The sequence below is a fragment of the Lucilia sericata genome, unplaced genomic scaffold (assembly GCF_015586225.1).
Source record: "Lucilia sericata isolate MDLA Ls3-8-SP2 unplaced genomic scaffold, ASM1558622v1 Contig000121F_arrow, whole genome shotgun sequence".
In the NCBI taxonomy this organism is placed as follows: Eukaryota; Metazoa; Arthropoda; class Insecta; order Diptera; family Calliphoridae; genus Lucilia; species Lucilia sericata.
Window position 1 is genome coordinate 260,943 of NW_023994153.1, and position 17,715 is coordinate 278,657.

At 28.8% G+C, this 17,715-nt stretch overlaps 1 protein-coding gene across 1 annotated transcript; it reads right to left on the reverse strand.

Moving 5' to 3' along the window:
* Positions 1-5,984: 5,984 nt before the first annotated feature.
* On the reverse strand, positions 5,985-7,130 carry LOC119600798 (WD repeat-containing protein 82). The gene has a single exon (XM_037951344.1). It carries the CDS (start codon positions 7,010-7,012, stop codon positions 6,059-6,061), a length of 954 nt encoding a protein of 317 aa, XP_037807272.1. The 5' UTR covers positions 7,013-7,130; the 3' UTR covers positions 5,985-6,058.
* Positions 7,131-17,715: the final 10,585 nt, after the last annotated feature.

Consider the following 17,715-nt stretch of genomic DNA (forward strand, 5'->3'; position numbering starts at 1 on the left):
TTTACCTTGCTTTGTTTTATGATGATTCCGAAAATATTTAAAGTCTAGCGATGACCGTTCGTGAGCTGGACCAAATTAAAAAAGGTATTTTGGAATTATTTTTTTTAATTTTTGTTTGTTTTGAAACAAAATATCCAATACGGGGTATCGTTTAAAAGGTATTTTAAAACCGCGTCCAATGATGTATTAATCATAAATAACCGTCTTTTTATAATTGTCATATTCCAAAATATTTAAAATTGTTAGGTTTTTCACTAAAAAAAAAATAAAATGTATGCACAATTTTGCGCACCACTAGACTTGGCTTCAAAAAACCTTTCAAATGATACTACATACTATAATGGACAACACTTAACAGAAAATATTTTGGGTAACATCATATTACATAACAGCGAATATTATGAGGCACCATTTTTTGTGAGTCGGTCTAATGTACATACATATATTACTTTTTTTAAATTAGTTGTTAAATCAATTATTTTTCTACTATTTTAATTTCAATTATTTCAATAAAAACTATAAAATTTCATTTTATTTAGATTTATTTTTATAGATTTTATTTTGGTGAGTATACAAATAGAAGAAGAGAATACTCTTCTTCTAGAAGAAGAGAAAACTCATCTTCTAGAAGAAGAGAAAACTTATCTTCTAGAAGATAAGATAGGAACACTTCTAGATGATACTAAGTAGTCACTTCAAGAAGTGACTTCCTATTTACATCTAGAAGAGTCTTTGGCAATACCTTACTTCCAAGAGTCATCTAGAAGTTTCTTCTGGGGGTCTTCCAGAAGTATCTTCCACGTTACTCTTAGACGTTCCCCAGCTCGGCATCAGTTCTTCCCGACTGGTGACAAGAATTCGTATACTTCCGCAACATCGCTGGCGAGCTTTTAGCACGTTTGGAAGTTTCATACGGGTAACTTCCGCAATAGAAAATGTTTGTAGGGAACTGACAAGCCCCAATTTCTTTATATTCTTTGGTTCAAACATACAAACATACCCTTCAAACATTTAAAAGAGAAAACTATTGCGCATCACCCCAGACGTCACGTCAGAAACACTTCTGGACGATTGTCAGACGAGAACGCACATTTTACAAAAACAAAATACATTGATTTCGAATTTTCGTCTTCTAGAAATATACTTTTAAGTTACTTCCGGATGATAGTTAGAAGAGTGCATCCATTTTGCTTAAACAAAAAACCATGCCTGTTGAATTTTTTTCATCTGGAAGTATACGTTTTAGTGACTTCTGTATGAGAGTTGGGTGAGAACACACATTTTACAATAACAAAATACATTGTTTCCTAATTTGTATCTTCTTGATTTGTATGTTTATGTCACTTCTGGAAGACAGTTTGAAGAGTGTTCACATTAATGTTGTATTTTATTCATCTGGAAGTGTGGATTGTAGTCACTTCTGTACAATTGTCAGACGAGAGCACACATTTTACAAAAACAAAATACATTGATTTCTAGTTTTCGCCGTCTGGAAGTATACTTTTAGGTTACTTCCGGATGATAGTAAGAAGAGTACAAAAACAAAAAATATAAATACTCCATTTTTTAGCGTGAAAAAAAAAATAAAAATAAATAATGCAGAAATTTTGTTAAGTTCAGTGATGTTTTGTGTTTTGTTCAGTCATGTTCAGTTTTAATTATTCATCGTAAAACTTAAATGAGTTCTTGAATTTAATGTTCATAGAAAAATAGTGTAATTAAAATATTGTGAATCTTAAGTAATAAAAAACAATATGACAGTGTTGTGTTAAAAATCAACTGTTAATAAACATTTAAGAAGGTTTTCTTAATTGGCGAAGTGTATTAAATATATACCAAAAAGTATAAGGAAGGATTATATAAATAAAATTAAAAAGTAAGTTGTCATATTAAAATACTATTTTAGGAATATGTTAACAATTCTAAACGGCTTCCATTTCCATTATTTTTAAAAAGGTCTAATATGTTTCATTAAAAATGTTTTTATATTAAATTTCGACTCTCTCTTAATTCGTTTAGGAGGTATAAGCATTTAAAGACTTTTTCAAGTTGTACATTTCGGCTTTCATTTGATGAACATTGCATTTTTAACATATTTAGATTTATTTGAGTTAAATCTTAACTTTCAATATTTTTAAAACTATTTGCGCGTTTAGGTCTGGAATCACTATATTGAAATTAATACTACTGTTTTATACATAAATTATTTTTTGACTTGGGTCACTCGACACGAAATTGCCCATATAAAATATTTAATATTGAAATCAGATAGTTTTAAACCCACCTTTTTTAAATAAATACAATTTTATTAATTTCCATATAGCTTTGGATTTAATTATTCTAATTATAGGTACTTTTTTAGTTATTAACACCAGGTCTTTCTATGACCTATCATAAGATACTAATATTCTTAATATTTAGCATGCTGTTCCCAAGATATTGAACCTAAGTATTAGAAGAGAGCAAACAAAAAATGTCAAAAGCAATATCCCGTTTAGGGTCGTTAAGGTGTTTCTATCGTTAGTGACTGTAAATAATTTAAAAAATAATCCATGACTTAGTAATTTCAGATCTTTATAGACGGTTTAATTCCAAGTTATTGAAAAAATGTTCATGAAAGGTAATGTTTTTATTGATTCAAAACAATAAATAAATAAATTAATTAATTTTTAATTATTTTATTTTTTAGAAAGCAGTAGCTAATATTAAAATACTTCTAACTGAATTAAAATATAAAAAAGGGATCTGGTAAGTTATAAATGTCTTATTTCATCACGTGGTTCTACTAAAAATGTCGATTATTTGCAGAAAATGTAAAAAATGGATCTGACCGTTTAAACTTTGGTGGTAAATGTATTGGACATGAGAGAATCCTATTTTTATTGCTTCCTAAAGTATAACTGGTAATTTCAATAAATACAAAAGTATGTATATTCAATATTAATTATAACATTATTTTGGTTTATTTCGTTGAAGGATTAATGCGTTCCATAATATAACTCTTACAATTTGATGGATTAATCATAAAATTGATGAAGAACTACAAAAATATTTTAGAGTCCAACGTTTTACAATTTTTGGAAGTATACCAGTCAGCAGTTGGAATATTAATACAGACTCCCTGAAAATTATCTTATTATAAGGTAATAATTCTAAATTTTTGATACATATGTACATTAGACCGACTCCCTCTGTATGGAAAGCAAAAACGTGTTTTTGTTACCCCTCCCAAAATTTACCTTGCTTTGTTTTATAATGATTCCCAAAATATTTTAAGTGACCACTGAACCAAATTAAAAAAAGGTATTTTGGAATTATTTTTTTTAAATTTTTGTTTGTTTTGAAACAAAATATCCAATACGGGGTATCGTTTAAAAGGTATTTTAAAGTCGCGTCCAATGATGTATTAATCATAAATAACCGTTTGCTTATAATTGTCATATTCCAAAATATTTAAAATTGTTAGGTTTTTACTAAGAAAAATTAAATATATGCACAATTTTGCAAATTTTGCGCACCACTACATTTGGCTTCAAAAAACCTTTCAAATGATACCACATACTGTATATATTGTTTAAGAAATGCTGTATAATTTAAAACAAAATAACTAAAAAGGGACTTTTTTGTAACCGGTTCAGCTCACGAACGGCCACCGATAGACTAGAAATATTTTGGGAACCATTATAAAACATAACAAAGATTTTTTGAAGCTGGATAAAATATTTGTTCAATTCACAATCAAGTTGTATATTGTACCTACTAAAGTGTAGTAACAGTGATTGTGAACATATATTTGCAGCAAGTCATAAGTTTGTGTTCTCAATGAAAAAAAAAAACAATCAAGACAAATATAGATAACAATGCCAAAAGTTAAAAAAATCAAAAAATATTAAATTAATTAAACATGCGAAATAAACCAAATTAATTTCTTTGAATTTTCAATTCTTTTATTTTCTTTATTCCACATTTTAAACTAATAAATAAACTGTTTTTAATAAAATTTTAATTTTTTTGTTTTGGTAAACAGCTGTTTGTTTTTGATTTCAGTGTTACCACTTTATCGTTTTTTGTGCTAAAATCGTTTGAATTTTTTGTTTATATGTTGAAATAAACAATTGGCAACACTAAACTTTCTTACAACATTCGAAAAACATATGAAAAATTGTCGTAGGAGTTGTATAGAGCTTTTGCATAGAAAATACCAACAACGTTGTTATGACTATTGTAGCAGCTGCTGACATACAACGCATACAACGCTACAACATCGATTGTGAATTGAACAATTGAATTTAACATGAAGAATCGTGTTCCCATACGATATTTTCTTTAAAACTGTCCAGCTCACGAATGGACAACACTTAACCGAAAATATTTTGAGTAACATCATATTACATAACAGCGAATATTATGGTAACTCAAGCACCATTTTTTGTGAGTCGGTCTAATGTTCATATATTACTTTTTTTAGATTAGTTGTTAAATCTGTTATTTTTTCTACTATTTTAATTTCAATTAATTCAATAAAAACTATAAAATTTCATTTTATTTAGATTTATTTTTATAGATTTTATTTTGGTGAGTATACAAATAGAAGAAGAGAAAACTCATCTTCTAGAAGACGAGAATACTCATCTTCTAGAAGAAGAGAATACTCATCTTCAAGAAGAAGAGAATACTCTTCTTCAAGAAGAAGAGAATACTCTTCTTCTAGAAGAAGAGAAAACTCATCTTCTAGAAGATAAGATAGGTACACTTTTAGAGGATACTAGGTAGTCACTTCAAGAAGTGACTTCCTAGTCACATCTAGAAGAGTCTTTGGCAATACCTTACTTCCAAGAGTCATCTAGAAGTTTCTTCTGCGGGTCTTCCAGAAGTATCTTCCAAGTTACTATTAGACGTTCCCCAGCTCGGCATCAGTTCTTCCCGACTGGTGACAAGAATTCTTATACTTCCGCAACATCGCTGGCGAGCTTTTAGCACGTTTGGAAGTTTCACACGGGTAACTTCCGCAATAGAAAATGTTTGTAGGGTACCAACAAACACACATTCATTTTTATATACATATATAGATGTAGATTATCTGATGTTATGCCAAAAACATGTCCTTTAAGTTAATTTATATAACAAAAATTGTTAAAAGGACCACACAATTGTGCGATGTCCTTGATATGAAAAAAAAAATTAAAAGCTATATTATGTTGCTGTATTTTATGCCAAATAAATGTATTTTTTTCGAATTCTGATAATTTTGATGATTTTACAAGTAATAAAGCATAGGTACACTGAAAATAATTCATGCTCAACTTTACGAAAAAAAAATCGTAACTTCTATTTTCGTAATATTATTTAATAAAACCCTTTTCTATTTTTACGAAAGTACGAAAACCTTTCGTAATATTTTTTTCTTAAATTTTAGCGAAATTAAACATGATATTAATTATATTATGATTAAATAAAACTACAACATTTTTAAAGAATTTAAGAAAAAGTATAATATTATTCACGAATTATTTTCATAAAAAAATTAAAAATTCGTGTGGAGAATAATTTTGAACTAAATTTAGAAAAATTATTTTAAAATGAACAAAAATGTTTGCATAAATTAATATTTCGTAAATTTTACCATATTTATTCAAAATTCCCTTTTTTCAATTTATGTAAATTAATTTTTTCAAGAATATTTTGCATTATACTAAAATATTTCGTACAATTTAGTATATATTACGAAAGAATTTCGTGGTGCGAAACAACGAACGATTCGTACAATGTACGACATTTTTCGTATACATTAGGCATGGATATTTTTCAGTGTATGAAAGGGTTACTGAAAAATACAAAATATAGATTCAACTTGGTTTAAACTTTAAACAAAGAATGTAGATTATCTTCATCAGAAAATCCCGCCCTAACACATCTAACAAAATCATTATTAATTAAACGCCTAAAAATACTGAACATTTTATAATAATAAATTCCATAAATAATGCTTTATATAACAAAATATTTTATATTTCTTCTGTATATTTTATATTATTTTTTTAAAAATAGTTAGAATAAATTATAGGCCTTCGTCCGAAGTAGGCAGCCAAAACGCCATATTAGTACAAGCAGACGCTAATAACATATATTTGGGATTAAATTGAACGCATTGGACAGGACCTGGATGGTCGCCATTTAGGACACATACTTTATACCCCGTATCAGCATTCCACACATGAACTCGGCCATCAGTACTTCCGGAGAAAATAAATTGAGAATCAGGACTAAAACTGGCTTCAATTGGGATTCCCTTTGTGTTTGGATAACCTGTAAAAGTCTGCAAGGGTGTTCCATGGAATGCATCTACAAGCCGTATTATTGATCCATTTGTACTTATAAGGATAGTTTTACCATCGCGAGAAAATTTTAAACCAGTCCAATCACATTCTTTCTCTTGATTAAGTTTAAAAGTGACGAAAGGTCCTTTATCAAAGGAACGTAGGTCGTATAGTTTAATACTTTCTGAGTTTACTCCAGCGGCAAATATCAAACCCTCAGGATCATAAGCTGCTACGGGTCGGCCAGATAAATGCATTAATCCCTGGCAATTTGGAGATCTCAGATCCCATAATCGTAGTGTCTTATCTAATGATCCTGATAAAAATGTATCTTCTACAGGAGATATACACAAAGATATCACCTTCTTGGTGTGACCAGGGAAGTAACGTAAGTATTTATTATCGTGTAAACTCAAATATCTAATTGTGTCGTCTACTTTTGTGGAGCTATGAATAGCTGTGTTGTTCGCATGTGTAAAATGTATTAAGTCTACGCCATATTTTTTAGAGTTCACAGTACGGGATTGTGTACCTTTTTCACAATCATATATAACGATTTGATCGTCTTCGCTGCACGAAATTAAATGTTCTCCATTTGGCGAAAAGTCGATGGCATTGATCTTGTCTGTATTCTCCCTGAACACTTTGGCGACCTTAAAACTCCGGACAACATTATCAATTAGTTTCATCTTCATATTGGTAATATTTATTTACAGTTTTAACTTATTGTTTTTTTTTTTTAATTTGTGTTTGCTTCCTGTGCTGCCAGACGAATTTTTGAAACATCCCTATGTTAGTGTTGTCAACTATTTTATACTAAAACGAGTCGTCAATTCTCTCAAGATGCGCTAAAATTAATTTTGAATATAATGTCATTAAAATATATACAGTCTTATGCAAAAAAACTTACAACATGCTTACTAACCGTTGTTAAGCTAAATTCGATAAAAGTATATCCAAAAACGATAATTAGCTTAAAATACCTGTAGTAAACCATTGTTAAATAAACGAAAGTTAATAATGGTTCAACCGTACTTTAAGCCTATATTAAAGTCAATTGTCATTATTTTATTACAATTTATAACTGTTGACGTTTTGTGTAAAATATTGTTGTGTTAATTTTTTAAATAAATTATAAAAAAAATAAATAAATAAAAAACAATATGGATACACTTGTCCTTTTATTTTCAGGCTTTGTCTCCATATTCTTTTCAGGCTTTGTCTCCATATTCTTTTTTCTTTTTGCCAAAAATATAAATTTTGTTTATAAAATAGTTTAGTGATCTGTAAAATATCAATGCAAATTTAAAGAAAACGTTACTCGATTACTTTCTTTAATCAAAATATAATATTGCAATTACATTAGTTGTTTTATTTGATTTATACGTTGTTTTTATTAAATAAACAAATACAACCCCATTTTTATGTTATTAAAAACAATTATTTTATATAAAAGCATACAAAAATAATATTAGACACGAATACCAAATGAACTAATAATCGTTCATATACAACATTATGAAAATATTGACAGAATAAAATAATGGTATTGCCAGCATCAAATCTAAAAAAACATTAAAATGTATTTTAGTTAAAATACTGTTTTTGCATATACTTTTTTAATAATGGATTATTAAGCTAAAAGTCGTTGTTAACTAATGTACACTTTAAGGTCATATAAGGTTTTTTTGCATAAGACTGATAGTATTTACCTAAACTTTTTTTATTGAAAAAAATTAATCCATATTTGAAATTTTGATTCGGGAACAAAATTTAAATAAAAAACAAAACATACCAATAATTCAGCCCTATAAGAACAGTGACACTCATTTGACTGGTCAATTGACTGGCCACAGGGTATACAGAGGTGTCACGAGCAAAAAACTATTTCCCTCTCTTTCGCACAAAACGAATTCAACAATTTTTTTAGCTGTATTTTATATACCTCTTCTCACCAAACAATTTCAAAATCAAACAAAAGCTGATTTTAGACTTTTTATACCCTACACCACTATAGTGGGGAGGGTATTATACGTTTGTGCTGATGTTTGTAACACACAAAAATATTGGTCCTACACCCACCATTAAGTATACCGATCGACTCAGAATCACATTTTGAGTCGATTAAGACATGTCCGTCCGTCCGTCTGTCCGGCTGGCTGGCTGGCTGGCTGTCCATGTAAACCTTGTGCGCAAGGTACAGGCCGCAATTTTCAAGATAATTTGATGAAATTTGGACCAAGCATGTTTTTTGGCACAAGGACGAAGCCTATTGAAAATGGTTGAAATCGGTCCATTATTTCACCTAGCCCCCATACAACCGTACCTCCCGATTTGGGCTTTTTATGCCATAATTACGTCAAATATGTTATTATCTCTCTAAAAATTGGCACAAATAAGTTTTATATAAGTATAAATGACACTGCAGATTTTCGTAATGATCGGCCCTTATTTGACCCTAGCCCCCATACAAACCCCCCATCAAAAAATGTCTTAAACGTCTAAAATTGACTTGTAACCATTTGTATCGCAATGAAACTCAACATAATTAACTATTATTTAACAATATATCCTTTTCCCAAATTTAATGAGGATCGGCCCATATTTGACCTATACTCCTATATAAAGCCTCATTTAGAAAATTTGTTTTTTATCAATAAATTGCTTAAATACTTTGGAATTAAGGTAAAATTCAACATAAAAGTTTCTTTGTGAAAAATTGAAATTTTTAAAATATACTCATGGTGTAGGGTATTATATGGTCGGCCATGCCCGACTATACTTTCCTACTTGTTTAAATGTCAAAAGTGGCACCTCTGTATACTTTGTGGACTGGCACTACTGAGAACATAGGGTATACAGAGGCGTCACGAGCAAAAAACTATTTCCATCTCTTTCGCACAAAACGATTTCAATGATTTTTTTAACTGTATTTTATATTCCTCTTCTCACCAAACAATTTCAAAATCAAACAAAAGCTATTTTTAGACGTTTTTAAATGTCAAAAGTGACACCTCTGTATACTTTGTGACTGAGAATATACTCATCATTGCGTAGAACAAAGCTCCCATCACTTTCTTAAGGGTACATATTGCTGTGATGGAAACATTTGTGTACATGTGATGTTGCATCACCCTCGCACTTATGAATTCTATCGACTTTAAAACATATATTTGAGCTGCTCACTCTTCTGTTGTTTACTAATCATGGATGATATAAATATTAGTCATGATTGACTAATCATGCTTGATGGATATATCCATCACAGTTAACAAATAAAAAAATGATGCATTAATCGGTCATTGTTGACTAATCACACTTGATGAATATATCCGTCAAAGCTGACGGCTATACAATTTATAATAAAACACAATTTATTGATATTTTAATATATATATTGTTAATTTTATTAATATAGTAATCATATACATAAATTATCAGTCTTTTCACTATTTTACATATGTCACAGAATCTTAAGTCCTCTGATGCTCCTATTAATTTGTGGAAATAAGTTGTCTGTAAAGAAATACATAAGTATTCATAAATATCGAAATATAAAAATCATAAGTACATATTTATGTTACCATTGATTGATTAAACTCCGAATTGTTTATCTTCTGCTCCACTTCCTGCTCTTTTTTAACATTTAGTTTATAATAATTCTCTTTATTTTTAATAATTTAAAGACTTTGTAATTTTTTTATTTCTTCGCTTCTTGTTCTTTGGCTTTCGCAGAAACAATTAATTTGTAACGACGAAAAATACAACTCTGTAACACAGTGACAGTCATTTGATCAGTCATTTGGCTGTCATTGTTGATGAAAATATAACTTTTAATACATATTAATCAAAATGTAGTTGTTTCATTCTTTCATATGCAAATTCAACCCTATACTGGGTATACTATTTTCGGCTGTGCCGAATATTGTATACCCACCATCAAAACATTGCCGAAAAGGAATGCTTCCTTATAAATAAACTCATTTTCTGAAGGGGACCTTATATGGGGGTAGGGTCAATTATGGACCCACCCTCATAAAATTTATGAAAATGATTTTAGTTCCTATAAAACTTTTATGTCGAATTTCATTGCTATATATGCTTCTTAAGGTCAGATATGAGCACTAAAGTCATTTTCTAAAGGAGACCTTATATGGAGGGTAGTGTCAATTATGGACCGATCCTTTTTACGAAGAGATTTACATTCCTACCGCTATAGATGTTTCTTTTAGACAGTTACGAGCGTTAAAGTCATTTTGTGAAGGGGACTTTACATGGGGGGTAGGGTCAATTATGGGCCTATTCTTCTAAAATTTTACAAAGAGATTTATGTTCATATAAAACGTGTTGGTTCCGAATTCCACCGATATTGATGCTTCTTTTAACCAGTTATGAGCAATAAAGTAATTTTCTGAAGGGGGCCTTATATGGGGGCTAGGAGAAATCGTGGACCGATATTGCCCATTTTCAATACCAAACAAACTGCATCAACTAAAAGTATCTGTGCAAAATTTCAGCTTGCTAGCTACTTCCGTTTGGACTCTATCGTGTTTTCAACAGACAGACGGACACACAGACGGACAGACGGACGGACGTGGCTAGATCGTCTTAGAATCTAATAAGGACCCAGAATATATACACTTTTATGGGTATTAAATGGATATTTCAATGTGTTACAAACGGAATGACAAAAACAATATACCCCACATCTTCTTTGATCCCTTCAAACATTTAGAAGACAAAACTATTGCGCATCACCCCAGACGCCACGTCAGAAACACTTCTGGACGATTGTCAGACGAGAACGCTCATTTTACAAAAACAAAACACATTGATTTCTAATTTTCGTCTTCTAGAAATATACTTTTAAGTTACTTCCGGATAATAGTTAGAAGAGTGCATCCATTTTGTTTAAACAAAAAACCATGACTGTTGAATTTTTTTTATCTGGAAGTATACTTTTTAGTGACTTCTGTATGAGAGTTGGGTGAGAACACACATTTTACAATAACAAAATACATTGTTTCCTAATTTGTATCTTCTTGATTTGTATGTTTATGTCACTTCTGAAATACAGTTTCAAGAGTGTTCACATTAATGTTGTATTTTATTCATCTGGAAGCGTGGATTGTAGTCACTTCTGGACGATTGTCAGACGAGAGCACACATTTTACAAAAACAAAATACATTGATTTCTAGTTTTCGCCGTCTGGAAGTATACTTTTAGGTTGCTTCCGGATGATAGTAAGAAGAGTACAAAAACAAAAAATATAAATACTCCATTTTTTAGCGTGAACGCGAAAAAAATAAAAATAAATAATGCAGAAATTTTGCTAAGTTCAGTGATGTTTTATGTTTTGTCCAGTCATGTTCAGTTTTAATTATTCATTGTAAAACTTAAATGAGTTATTGAATTTAATGTTCATAGAAAAATAGTGTAATTAATATATTGTGAATCTTAAGTAATAAAAAATATGACAGTGTTGTGTTAAAAGTCATTAATAAACTTTTAAGAAGGTTTTGTTAATTGGTGAAGTTTAAAAGTAATTATATTCAAGGATTATATAAATAAAATTAAAAAGTAAGTTGTCATATTTTACATTAAAATACTATTTTAGGAATAAGTTAACAACTCTAAACGGCTTCCATTTCCATTATTTTTAAACGAAGTCTAATATGTTTAATTAAAAATGATTTTATATTAAATTTCGTCTCTTTCTTAATTGGTTAGGAGTTATAAGCATTTAAAGACTTTTTAAAGTTGTACGTTTTGGCTTTCATTTGAGATAAATGTTAACTTTCAATATTTTTTGAACTATTTGCGCGTTTAGGTCCTGTTTCTATATTACGTATGTTCCTTTGAGCTAAAATTTTATTTGTATTTCATTATCGTAACAAAAACAAAATACATTAAAATGTTTACTTAAAGTATTCAAACGCTATCTGGAATCATTATATTGAAATTAATACTAGTGCTTTATACATAAATTATTTTTTGACTAGGGTCACTCGACACGAAATTGCCCATATAAGATATTTAATATTAAAATCAGATATTTTTAAAACCAACTTTTTTTAAATAAATACAATTTTATTAATTTTCATATAGTTTTGGATTTAATTATTCTAATTATAAGTACTTTTTTAGTTATTAACACCAGGTCTTTCTATGATACTAATATGCTTAATATTGAGCATGCCGTCCCCAAGATATTGAACCTAAGTATATAGTTTTTGAACGTGTATAACTCCTTAATTAGAAGAGAGCAAACAAAAATTAGTATTGCAGTATTAGTGTCAAAAGCAATATCCCGTTTAGGGCCTTTAAGGTGTTTCTATCGTTAGTGACTGTAAATAATTTTAAAAATAATCCATGACTTATTTCAGTTTTTTACAGATGGTTTAATTCCAAGTTATTTAAAAAATGTTCATGAAAGGTAATGTTTTTATTGATTCAAAACAATAAATAAATTAATTTTTAATTATTTTATTTTTTTAGTAAGCAGTAGCTAATATTGTACCCAATATTAAAATACTTCTAACCGAATTAAAATATAAAAATATTCATAACAGGTAATTTCAATAAATACAAAGTATATTCAATATTAATTATAACATTATTTTTGTTTATTTCGTTGAAGGATTAATGCGTTCCAAAATATAACTCTTACAATTTGATCATAAAATTTATGAAGAACTTCAAAAATATTTTAGAGTCCAACGTTTTACAATTTTTGGAAGTATACCTGTCAACAGTTGGAATATTAATACAGATTTCCTGAAAATGATCTTATTATAAGGTAATAATTCTAAATTTTTGATACATATGTACATTAGACCAACTCATTTTGTATGGAAAGCAAAAACAAAATATCCAATGCGGGGTATCGTTTAAAAGGTATTTCAAAGCCGCGTCCAATGATGTTTTGATCATTAATAACCGTCTGCTTATAATTGTCATATTCCAAAATATTTAAAATTGTTAGGTTTTTCACTAAGAAAAATAAAATGTATTCACAATTTTGCAAATTTTGCGCACCACTATACTTGGCTTCAAAAAACCTTTCAAATGATACCACATATTGTATAAATATATTGTTTAAGAAATGCTGTATTTAATTTAACATGAAGAATCGTGTTCCCATACGATATTTACTTTTTTTAGATTAGTTGTTAAATCAATTATTTTTTCTACTATTTTAATTTCAATTATTTTTTTTGTAATAAAAACTATAAAATTTCATTTTATTTAGATTTATTTTTATAGATTTTATTTTGGTGAGTATACAAAAAAAAAGAAGAAGAGAAAACTCATCTTCTAGAAGATAAGATAGGAACACTTCTAGATGACACTAAGTAGTCACTTCAAGAAGTGACTAGAAGAGTCTTTGGCAATACCTTACTTCCAAGAGTCATCTAGAAGTTTCTTCTGCGGGTCTTACAGAAGTATCTTCCACGTTACTCTTAAACGTTCCCCAGGTCGGCATCAGTTCTTCCCGACTGATGACAAGAATTCTTATACTTCCGCAACATCACTGGCGAACTTTTAGCACGTTTGGAAGTTTCACACGGCTAACTTCCGCAATAGAAAACCCTACAAACATTTTCTATTGCGGAAGTTACCCGTATGAAACTTCCAAACGTGCTAAAAGCTCGCCAGCGATGTTGCGGAAGTATAAGAATTCTTGTCACCAGTCGGGAAGAACTGATGCCGAGCTGGGGAACGTCTAAGAGTAACGTGGAATATTCTTCTGGAAGACCCGCAGAAGAAACTTCTAGATGACTCTTGGAAGTAAGGTATTGCCAAAGACTCTTCTAGATGTAACTAGGAAGTCACTTTTTGAAGTGACTACTTAGTATCATCTAGAAGTGTTCATATCTTATCTTCTAGAAGATGAGTTTTCTCATCATCTAGAAGATGAGTATTCTCTTCTTCTAGAAGATGAGTATTCTCGTCTTCTAGAAGATGAGTTTTCTCTTCTTCTATTTGTATACTCACCAAAATAAAATCTATAAAAATAAATCTAAATAAAATGAAATTTTATAGTTTTTATTGAAATAATTGAAATAAAAATAGTAGAAAAAATAACAGATTTAACAACTAATCGCAAAAAGTAATATATGTACATTAGACCGAAACAAAATTAAAAAAAACAAACAAAAATTAAAAAAAAAAATAATTCCAAAATACCGTTTTTTTAATTTGGTCCAGCTCACGAACGGTCATCGCTAGACTTAAAATATTTTGGGAATTATCATAAAACAAAGCAAGGTAAATTTTGAGAGGGGTAACAAAAACACGTTTTTGCTTTCCATACAGAGTGAGTACTAATGTACATATGTATCAAAAATTTGGAATTATTACCTTATAATAAGATAATTTTCAGGAAATCTGTATTAATATTCCAACTGTTGACTGGTATACTTCCAAAAATTGTAAAACGTTGGACTCTAAAATATTTTTGTAGTTCTTCATAAATTTTATGATCAATCCATCAAATTGTAAGAGTTATATTTTGGAACGCATTAATCCTTCAACGAAATAAACAAAAATAATGTTATAATTAATATTGAATATATGTACATACTTTTGTATTTATTGAAATTACCGGTTATACTTTAGGAAGCAATAAAAATGGGATTCTCTTATGATCTATTGATCATTTCCCACCGAAATTTAAACGTTCAGATCCATTTTTTACATTTTCTGCAAATAATCGACATTTTTAATGGAACCGAAATAAGACATACCAGACTTACCAGATCCCTTTTTTATATTTTAATTCGGTTAGAAGTATTTTAATAGGGGGTACAATATTAGCTACTGCTTTCTAAAAAAAAAATAAAATAATTAAAAATTTATTTATTTATTTATTGTTTTGAATCAATAAAAACATTACCTTTCATGAACATTTTTTAAATAACTTGGAATTAAACCGTCTATAAAGATCTGAAATTACTAAGTCATGGATTATTTTTAAAACTATTTACAGTCATTAACGATAGAAACACCTTAACGACCCTAAACGGGATATTGCTTTTGACACTAATACTGCAATACTATTTTTTGTTTGCTCTCTTCTAATTAAGGAGTTATACACTTTCAAAAACTTAAAAATATTAGTAAAGGCCTATAATTAGAATAATTAAATCCAAAGCTATATGAAAATTAATAAAATTGTATTTAAAAAAGGTGGTTTTAAAAATATTTGATTTTAATATTAAATATCTTATATGGGCAATTTCGTGTCAAGTGAAGTCGAAAAATAATTTATGTATAAAACAGTAGTATTAATTTGAATATAATGATTCCAGCTAGCGTTTAAATACTTAAGTAAAATTTTAATGCATTTTTTTGTTACGATAATGAAATACAAATAAAATTTTAGCTCATAGTGATCATACGTAATCTAGAAACAGGACCTAAACGCGCAAATAGTTTAAAAAATATTGGAAGTTAAGTTTTAACTCAAATAAATCTAAATAGGTTAAAAATGCAATATTCATCAAATGAAAGCCGAAACGTACAACTTGAAAAAGTCTTTAAATGCTTATAACTCCTAAACCAATTAATAGAGAGACGAAATTTAATATAAAATCATTTTTAATTAAACATATTAGACTTCGTTTAAAAATAATGAAAATGGAAGCCGTTTAGAGTTGTTAACTTATTCCTAAAATAGTATTTTAATGTAAAATATGACAACTTACTTTTTAATTTTATTTATCTATAAATATTATCAATATTATTCAATAACTCATTTAAGTTTTACAATGAATAATTAAAACTGAACATGACTGGACAAAACACAAAACATCACTGAACTTAGCAAAATTTCTGCATTATTTATTTTTATTTTTTCGCGTTCACGCTAAAAAATGGAGTATTTATATTTTTTTGTTTTTGTACTCTTCTTACTATCATCCGGAAGTAACCTAAAAGTATACTTCCAGACGGAAAACTAGAAATCAATGTATTTTGTTTTTGTAAAATGTGTGCTCTCGTCTGACAATCGTACAGAAGTGACTACAATCCACATTTCCAGATGAATAAAATACAACATTAATGTGAACACTCTTCAAACTGTCTTCCAGAAGTGACATAAACATACAAATCAAGAAGATACAAATTAGGAAACAATGTATTTTGTTATTGTAAAAAGTGTGTTCTCACCCAACTCTCATTCAGAAGTCACTAAAACGTATACTTCCAGATGAAATAAATTCAACAGTCATGGTTTTTTGTTTAAGCAAAATGGATGCACTCTTCTAACTATAATCCGGAAGTAACTTAAAAGTATATTTCTAGAAGACGAAAATTCGAAATCAATGTATTTTGTTTTTGTAAAATGTGCGTCCTCGTCTGACAATCGTCCAGAAGTGTTTCTGACGTGGCGTCGGAGGTGATGCGCAATAGTTTTGTCTTCTAAATGTTTGAAGGGAATGTTTGTAGGGATGGTGGGTATGAAAATGTTGCATGTGTGTCACTAAAATCATTTTGTATGTGTTAGTTTCGGTCATTCCCTTCAAACATTTAGAAGACAAAACTATTGCGCATCACCCCAGACGCCACGTCGGAAACACTTCTGGACGATTGTCAGACGAGAACGCACATTTTACAAAAACAAAATACATTGATTTCTTGTTTTCGCCGTCTGGAAGTATACTTTTAGGTTACTTCCGGATGATAGTAAAATGAGTACAAAAAAAATATAAATACTCCATTTTTTAGCGTGAACGTGAAAAAAAAAATAAAAATAAATAATGCAGAAATTTTGCTAAGTTCAGTGATGTTTTGTGTATGTCCAGTCATGTTCAGTTTTAATTATCATTGTAAAACTTAAATGAGTTATTGAATTTAATGTTCATAGAAAATTAGTGTAATTAATATATTGTGAATCTTAAGTAATAAAAAACAATATGACAGTGTTATGTTAAAAGTTTTGTTTTGATAATTGTCGAAGTTTATTAAATATATACCAAAAATTAATTATCTTCAAGGATTATATAAATAAAATTAAAAAGTAAGTTGTCATATTTTACATTAAAATACTATTTTAGGAATATGTTAACAATTCTAAACGGCTTCCATTTCCATTATTTTTACACAAAGTCTAATATATTTAATTAAAAATGTTTTTATATTAAATTTCTCTCGCTCTTAATTGATTTAGGAGTTATAAGCATTTAAAGACTTTTTCAAGTTGTACGTTTCGGCTTTCATTTGATAAACATTTTATTTTAACCTATTTAGATTTATTTGAGTTAAATCTTAACATACAATATTTTTTTGTATTTCATTATCGTAACAAAATACATTAAAATTTTTACTTAAAGAATTTAAAACGCTAGCTGGATTCATTATATTGAAATTAATTCTACTGTTTTATACATAAAT

What these genes read in the sequence shown, in the direction of transcription:
- LOC119600798 (XM_037951344.1), bottom strand. Translation starts at nt 7,012, where the DNA reads ATGAAGATGAAACTAATTGATAATGTTGTCCGGAGTTTTAAGGTCGCC.